Source organism: Pholcus phalangioides, unplaced genomic scaffold, assembly GCF_987345545.1.
Source record: "Pholcus phalangioides strain wild (caught in Gottingen) unplaced genomic scaffold, Ppha-v1.0 ptg000004l_1, whole genome shotgun sequence".
In the NCBI taxonomy this organism is placed as follows: Eukaryota; Metazoa; Arthropoda; class Arachnida; order Araneae; family Pholcidae; genus Pholcus; species Pholcus phalangioides.
Genome location: NW_028301597.1, coordinates 44,176,651 through 44,184,748, shown reverse-complemented (window position 1 = coordinate 44,184,748; position 8,098 = coordinate 44,176,651). Strand labels below are relative to the sequence as shown.

General features: G+C 39.1%; 2 protein-coding genes across 2 annotated transcripts; both read right to left on the bottom strand.

The window, feature by feature from the left end:
* Nucleotides 1–1,859: 1,859 nt before the first annotated feature.
* Nucleotides 1,860–2,432, bottom strand: LOC149087645 (uncharacterized). The gene has a single exon (XM_089231938.1). The coding sequence runs from the start codon at nucleotides 2,430–2,432 to the stop codon at nucleotides 1,860–1,862; it is 573 nt and encodes a 190-aa protein (XP_089088064.1).
* On the bottom strand, nucleotides 2,148–3,562 carry LOC149087644 (uncharacterized). The gene has a single exon (XM_089231851.1). The coding sequence runs from the start codon at nucleotides 3,230–3,232 to the stop codon at nucleotides 2,483–2,485; it is 750 nt and encodes a 249-aa protein (XP_089087977.1). The 5' UTR covers nucleotides 3,233–3,562; the 3' UTR covers nucleotides 2,148–2,482.
* Between the last annotated feature and the right edge of the window lie 4,536 nt (nucleotides 3,563–8,098).

The window sequence follows — 8,098 nt, the reverse complement described above, 5'->3', positions numbered from 1 at the left end:
CTCATTCGTGACTAACTTCTAAGATTTCAAAGATGTGTTCAGAAGGCAATTAAAAATGCATTTATAAAAGTGCAAAATTGCCTTTTTAAAATTGCCTAATTATATTTTATGATATAATCTATCTATGATATAAATCTAAAATTATTTATGTTACGGAAAATGAGATTAATCCATAATAACCATCGTCATAACCACCGTCCATTTTGCTAAGTTTGATAAAATTCACTAAATTTATCACTTTTACCGGTGATTATGCATAATTTCCGGATACATCCAGTTCCTTCGGGGCTGCTTCGATATCTTTTGAGATGTCAAATGGGATTTGTCCGGTTATTCAATAATACCCAAGCGTCAATGGTAAACATGATAAATCGCACTGAATTCATCGTATTTGCTGGTTATCAAGCATGATCTCCATTTGTATTGGTGATTATGATAAACCTGTCCCATTGCTATGTTGAGATTTATTATGCAGGTGACTCTAGTTGTGAGCCAAGGTCTGAAGCGGATGTAATGAACTCTGATTTAACGAATTTTTCCAGACACCCCCTAAATAACTACTGTAATTTACTCTTCTATTAACTCCTATTGTCCAGGAGTTCCTATTCTCCAGCAAGATTGTCCTTTTCAACCCTTTTGCGTTGAAGACGACAATCTTGCTCAACAACAGAGATAGAAGAAGTAGAAAGCTATGTATACCTGGGACAAGAAATTACAATGGACTACGGAATCATTAATGAAATAAACAGAAGGATCAGGATTGGATGGAGCACTTTTGGCAAAAACTGTGTAATTCGGAAGAGTCACATGCCATTGTACTTGAAAAGAAAAGTTTTAACCAGTGTGTGCTACCAGCACTGACTTATGGAGCTGAATTTTTTTTATAGATGAATAAATTGCAAATAGTTCTCGGTCGTATGCGGACCATTTGTTTTGACTTTTGGACAATTTCATAGAGAAAAATGCGATGGGTTCCCATTTGTCGGCTAATTGCATGAGAGCACCACCCACTGCGACATCTGAAGCATTTACCCAAACACTTAATTTAGCTCCAGGAAGTGGATGTCTCAGGAGTGTGGCATTTGCCATGGCATCTTTGGCCAAAGTGAACGACTTTGTTGCTTCATCGGTCCACGCGAGTTGGTCGTTGGCACGAGCAGAACGAGGTGATTTTTTTATTTTTATGACCTTCGAGAAATTTTATTAACGGATGTAACAAATCGGCAGCTTTCGGAATGAAACGTCGATAAAAATTGTACATACCGAGAAATCTTCGAAGTTGTGTCAAGGTCGTTGGCTGTGGATAATCCAAGATACACTGAACTCGATCTGTCAGAGGTTCGATGCCGCTTGTAGATAGCCGGAATCCAAGGAAGTCGATGGTTTCTTTACCGAAGTTGCACTTGGAGACGTTGACGCAGAGTCCATATTCTTGAAGTCTGTTGAAGAGAGTCTTGAGATGATGGATATGTTCATCAGGATCTTTTGATGCAATCAGGATGTCGTCGACGAATGCATAAACTCCAGGAAGTCCTCTGGTCACTTCATCGATGAATCGCTGGAAGGTTGCAGAAGCGTTGCACAATCCGAATTGCATCCTGGTGCTCTCAAACAATCCGAAAGGTGTGCATATTGCTGTTTTGTGGATGTCATCAGGATTTATTGGGATCTGATGATAGGCTTTCATGAGATCCACATGGCTGAAAATTTTAGTACCATGCAGTTCAGCAGTGAAATCAGCAATGCCAGGAATGGGATATTTGTCTTTTAACGTTTGTGAATTTAAAGCACGGAAATCTCCGACCGGTCGAAATTCCAAGGTACCCTTTTTTGGTACCATATGAAGTGGTGAGGCGTAATTACTCCTCGAAGGTCTCAAATGCCCCAGTTGCAGCATGTTGTGAAATTCCGATTTCGCTATTTTTAATGTCTGGAGCTAACCTACGAGGTTTCGCCACCACAGGCGGTCCTTTTGTGGATATATGATGGATGGTATTGTGCTTTACTGGTGCATTTGGATTAGGAAGTTTAGTGATCTCCGGGAATTCAGAAATCAGCTTGTGATACGCCGAGTCACCGGTAATCGTTTTCACCGAATGAATGCACGTTGCGTTTGAGACGCGTCCGGGCCGTTTCAATTTCGTTTTCAAGTCACGTAGGAACTTGTTGCGAAGGTCCGGGACTAAGTCGAAATAATGAAGGAAGTCCGCACCCAGTATAGGAGTTGACACATTGGCGATGTAAAATGGCCAGGAAAAATTTCGTCTCAAGCCGAAATCCACGGAAAGAATACGTTGGCCGTACACCTCGATGGATGATGAATTCGCGGCTGCGAACGCTTGAACAGGCCGTTGTTTGCGCTGAGAAAGGCTTGCCGGCAAGATCGAAACATCACTGCCCGTATCAACGAGGAAAGATAGATTCGTTTTCATGTCTTTCACAAACAGGCGACGTGACGTAGATGGCAAAGAGCAAGTCGCCTCTACTCTTTGCTGAGTTCGTTTCCCGAATATTTGCAGGGAGAGACACATTTCTTGGCATCGGTGCCGAATCGTCGATGATACCAACACTCGTCGCGATTTTTCGATCTGCTACGCTGTCGCGGGTAGCGATTTCGGTACGGGCTACGACTTCGCCCTCGGGAAATCTCGTCGATTCGCACATGGAGCTTTTCGATTTCCGACAACAAACGTTCCTCGATGGAATTCGCGGAAGAGTTAGAACAGGCACTTACCGCTTGTGGTGCTACGTCCATGACGCGATCGGCGATTTCGGCCGCTTTGTCCAACGTTAGTGGTGTGACTGCAGCCAGGATAGATTGCACAGATGTTGGCAAATGCTGAAGAAACAGTTCCAACATGAGCTCGTCCGGAACGCTGTGTGATTCCGCGCGACGCCGCATGACGCGCAAAAGTTCACTTGGACGACGATCACCGAGTTGCTCCCCAGTGAGAAGTTTCCGTATCTCTTGCTGTGACGATTCACCACTGCGCTTGATTAATTCCGATTTCACGTGTCCGTAGGGATCTGTTGCCGTTGGATTCGTGATGACATCGCGGATGACGGAAGCTGCTTCCGGTGGTAGATGGGCCACTATGTAGTTGAATTTTGTGCGACTGTCCGTTACCGGTTTCGGAATCCCCAGTTCGAAAGTTGATTCGCACATCAAGAACCACAGTGTAGGATCGGCGAAATTGTACGGTGGTATCTTTACCGCTGCCACGTCCGCCATGCTTTCGCTTTTGCGTGGGCGAGAATGTTCAACAGCACGTGTTGTTTCCGTTGAGATGCGTCCGCTGTTTCTTTTTTTAGATATAATGTCTCAACTGATGATCAGACTTTCCAAGGTCACCAATATCGGGAATTATGAGATGCATCGGTTGCGTGTAGTTACAGAGACATATCTTACACAAGGGACGGACTTTATTTCACACAACATCCTATATACATGACGAGAAACGAACTGCGCAATAACTAGAATAATCACCTGATGGCGCTTTGAGCGCGTACATCAATCCTCGCTCTGAGGAAGTGGCTTTCTTTTCCCACACGTCGGCGGCGACGCCACAGACATTCACAAGCAAAACGATACAGAGGCTACAGGCAACACGAAGGAGCATGGAAAGATGTATGCTAGGCATCACAAGGAGAGACAGAAAACGAATCACTTGAATGAGGAACCACACAAAGGTATATGATATCATAGAAAAAATCAAACGTTAGAAATGGAAATGGGCTGGACATATTGCAAGAAGACAGGAGGACAACAGATGGACCACAAGTATTCTAGAGTGGTACCCCCGTGGTGTTAAACGTCCGAGAAGGCGTCCCCACGCAATATGGATCGACGAGATCAGGAAAGTGGCAGGAGTCATCAGACGGACCAGAGTGGAAAAATTTAGAAGATACCTTCATCCAGCAGTGGATTGAAAATGGGTGGTGATGATAATGATGATGAACTCCTATTATAATTCTGAAATCGGACCGCGATACAATGAACTCCTATTTAACAAATATTATGATAGTGCCCCGATATAACAAACAGCCATTTAAAAAAAAATTGCGATCTACTCCAATATAACAATATAATATAAAACTCCTATTCAATAAATTCAACGATCGTTCCCCGATATAACGAACGTCCATTAAAAAGTTCTTCAAATAAACGAATTTTTAGTCATCGAATATATATCTTAATCGTTAAACCACGAAATTCATTAAATAAGGGTTCGTTATTATATCGGGGTCCGACTATATTCCCCAAATATGCTAAAATCATTTGGGAATTCTTTTTATTTTTTTAAAATTCACCAATTAACTCCTTCTCTTACAAGGTATTGGCAAGAAATTTGGGCGATCTCTATTTCACGAATCGGTAATAAATATAGTAACTTGTCCTAACTTAACTGCACGTTAGAAAAAAAAAATGAGATGGAACATGTAGGGAAGAAGAGGAAGGGAAAAAAACCAAATCAAGGGGAAAACGGTACGATAGATAAGTTAAGAAGAGAGTACGTAGGAAGAAGATCTTTCTTTTCATCCTCACCCAACCCGTTCTCTTACGTGTATATAGTAAAAGGGTACATCACATGTGGGGGGGGGGGAGATCACTAATAGGAAAATCACTAAATGGAGGTAAAAAGAACAACTTTTTTCATACGGTTATACAAGAAAGCTTCGCGATGATGAGAAAGAGGAAAGAAAGCAGTGCAAACTCTTGATTGAATTTATTCCAATGGCGTTTGGAGGCAATAAAGCATTGATCTTAAAGTGGTATCATGCATAATCACCGATAAAATTGTTAATATTTTTAGCATTTTGTCAAATTCATTAAAGACACGTGGTATTATGCATAATCGTCGGTAAAAGTGATAAAGTTATCAAACTTATCGAGATGATTTGCAATTACACATAATGATTAATTCATTATGCATAATTACTGGTTTTATCACATTTACCGATATATATATATATACATATATCACCCAAAACTCGTTATATATCGTATATATATATCGTAATATATTTAACGAGTTTTGGGTTATCCGAGGCACTTATATCACAAACTGATTTAAGATATTCGGTGCGGTAAAATGAATGGCGAAGCACTTTTTTTTGCGATAAAACTTTTGCACAACAAAATGTCTAACCCAGTCGTCCCCTATGGTCTAAAGAATGGGCGATATCGGACCATAGGGACGCTCGAAACTTTAAATTACAATACGGGATCCTATGGAGTGGCTTAAAGAGGAGAGCAATTGGGTTTTTATTTTTCGGAGAAGAGGAACGATGAGAAAAACTAGGGCTGATCCTATTAAGCGTGTCAATTAATTGATTAATGGTTAATTGCAGTTGAAGATTTAAGTTGAGTTAGTTGACTCGATCAATCCGATTGAAATTTGATTAACGATTGCGTGAGAAGTTTGCAATTTAATTCAATGTGTTTATACAAGGTGAATCCGACCTATTCTGCTAAATGAAAAGAGACGAGCCCGAGTGTATCATAAAACACCTTTCAACCTACCAATACCTATCAACCCTGTCCTATCTCCAATCGTTTTCGAGTTATAGTAAATAATCGATTGAGGAAAAAAAATGCGTGAAGTCTAAAAAAACCCGGATTTGTGAAGTTTCTGAGAGACCTACAGCAATTAAGCACACATTTGGAGAAAGCGCTGAAAAAATCCTATAAAGTCACATCAATTTCATTAAAATATCTGGATTTAATCACGAACTACAGGCGCTGAAAGATTGGCGAAGTTCAGAATCGAATTGTGGCTAACATTTTTAATTGCTGATTCTGCAAACATCCTTCTAGCTACAATCAGTCAAATTTGCCAAAAACTTGTCCATTCCACCAGCTTTCGAAAGAGCTTGGAATAAACTAAATCGGTCATCTAGTTGAGGATAAACTTAGTCGTTTGTTTGCAATACATCACTGAAATCTGCGAGGTAATTTTAGTAGATTTTGGCGACAATTCGATTTTACACTTCACCGATCTCTCAGCACTTGTAGCTCGATATTAAATCAAAATTTTTTAATGAAATCGGGAGTGATCTTATAGGAATTTTTCTACGCTTTCAGAAAAGATGTGCTAAGTTTGCGTATAGACCTCTCAGAAACTTCACAAATAATGTTTTTTTTTCCATAATTGATTATCCAGCATAACTCGAAAACGGTTTTAAATAAGACAGGGTTGGTGGGGGTGTTTCATGATCCACATGGGCTCGTCTATCACCCTCTTTCATTTGACAGAATACGTGGAATTCACCCGTATATATAGGGTGCATATCCAACAGGAGTATGGTATTTTACTGGCGAGCCGTTGATCCTAGGAGTAAACTTCCAATTAGAAAGTCTCCAAATAACGTGTAGTTTTCACATTTGTCATTCTTGTTTCAAAGGATTGTGTAGTTATTAAAATATAAAAATTTTCTTTTCATACAGTCCCCGTGTGCCCCAAAACCCAAATAGAAAGTTGTTGCCTTGTACCAAAAAAAACAAAAAAAAAAAACAACAACAACAACAACACCACGTTTCTAACTGTAATATTCACTGAGACATTAGAATTCCAAAAACGGTAGAAATTTGGGAAAAAACGGCGTTAAAAAAAATGCGGGCAAAACGGTTTTTCCGCATTTATAGCTGTTTTGCTCACAATTTTCCTTCGTTTTTCGAATTCAATATCTCAGTGAATATTGCAGTTAGAAACTTGGAGCTTTTTGTTGCCATCAGGAGAGACAGAGCAAGAACTTTCTGATTGGGTTTTGGGCACACGGGGAATGTATAGAAACTCAACTTTTTTATATTAATATCTACACAACCCCTTGAAACATGAATGACATATCTGAGTGCTACACGTTATTTCGAAACTTTTACTAACTGGGAGTATACCTCTAGGATCCACGGATCGCCAGTAAAATGCCATCCCCCCCCCCGATTGCTATGCACCCTGCATATAAGGACACCGATGTCTTAAATTATGTCGCGAGTATCATGATGATGCTCTCCCCAATGTCGTCTTGAAGCAGGGGCCTACCCCGTCACGGACTGGAAGCCGCAAATGCATAGTGTGGCATCATGATTCCATGATTTTTACTGTGATTTCTAAAAAGACTTCTCTCTCTCTCTCTTTTTTCTCTTCTTAAGTATGTAGTACACCCAGCTAGATAATATGATTGTTGAAGATCATTTGTTAAAAATAATTTCACCATTACTGCAAAAAATCTGTGAAGTCCGCATTATCCGAGTTAGATCCGAATGGCATTATCTCGGTTAATCGGGAGTCTGACTGTAATTCCATCATCAGAATAGGTTCATGTGTTCCAAAATTTGTGTTGCAAATACAGAACACCAATCCCTACGTGTACCGATTCGTTAGAAATTCCGCAGTAATTGCATGTTGGAATCTCAAGCTCGGTTTTAACAGCACAAGTTCGCGAACTCGAGTTTCGTTTCGTTATAATCAAGTTTGAATGTAATTTATTTGCAAAGAAAATGTCTTGAATTTCGAATATATTTGAAATGTTTGCTTCAATATAAGAATAATATTTTTCCCAAATATATATCTTGATAGAAATATAAGTAACTGAGCGTATTTGTTTCTCTCAGATAAATAAATAATTTACGGGAAAGTCAATATTAAATGATGGAAAATGTTATCTTGGACGCTTGAGAAATTCGAATTATCATTCTGAAAAATATAGCAGATAAGAAATTTTCAGAATGATTATTTAATAATAAACAAGTGTATTTTGCTTATTATCTGATTATCAAGAAATAATTATGTTACCCGTTGATTAGAAACATGTTGATTAGTTCTATAATTTGATTAAATATTATATTGAGTTTTTATTGGTACAATATTTAAGTGGATATTCGTCAAATAATTGATTGCTATGGACTAACAACTGGATGAAAGTAAATTTAATTTACGAAATTTTCTCCATCAGCTTCACTTATAAATATTCATGGGTTTTGAATTCTTGTCTTAGAATAAGCTCTGAGAGAGATGTATCAATAAGTTTTATATCAAAGTTTAAATTCATGTAAAGTTTTTGTTGGTTTCAGGCTGTGATTATTTCTTTTATCATACTT

Bases quoted from the DNA above. Each gene is read 5' to 3' on its own strand.
- LOC149087645 (XM_089231938.1), bottom strand. From the start codon at position 2,432: ATGAAAACGAATCTATCTTTCCTCGTTGATACGGGCAGTGATGTTTCG.
- LOC149087644 (XM_089231851.1), bottom strand. From the start codon at position 3,232: ATGGCGGACGTGGCAGCGGTAAAGATACCACCGTACAATTTCGCCGAT.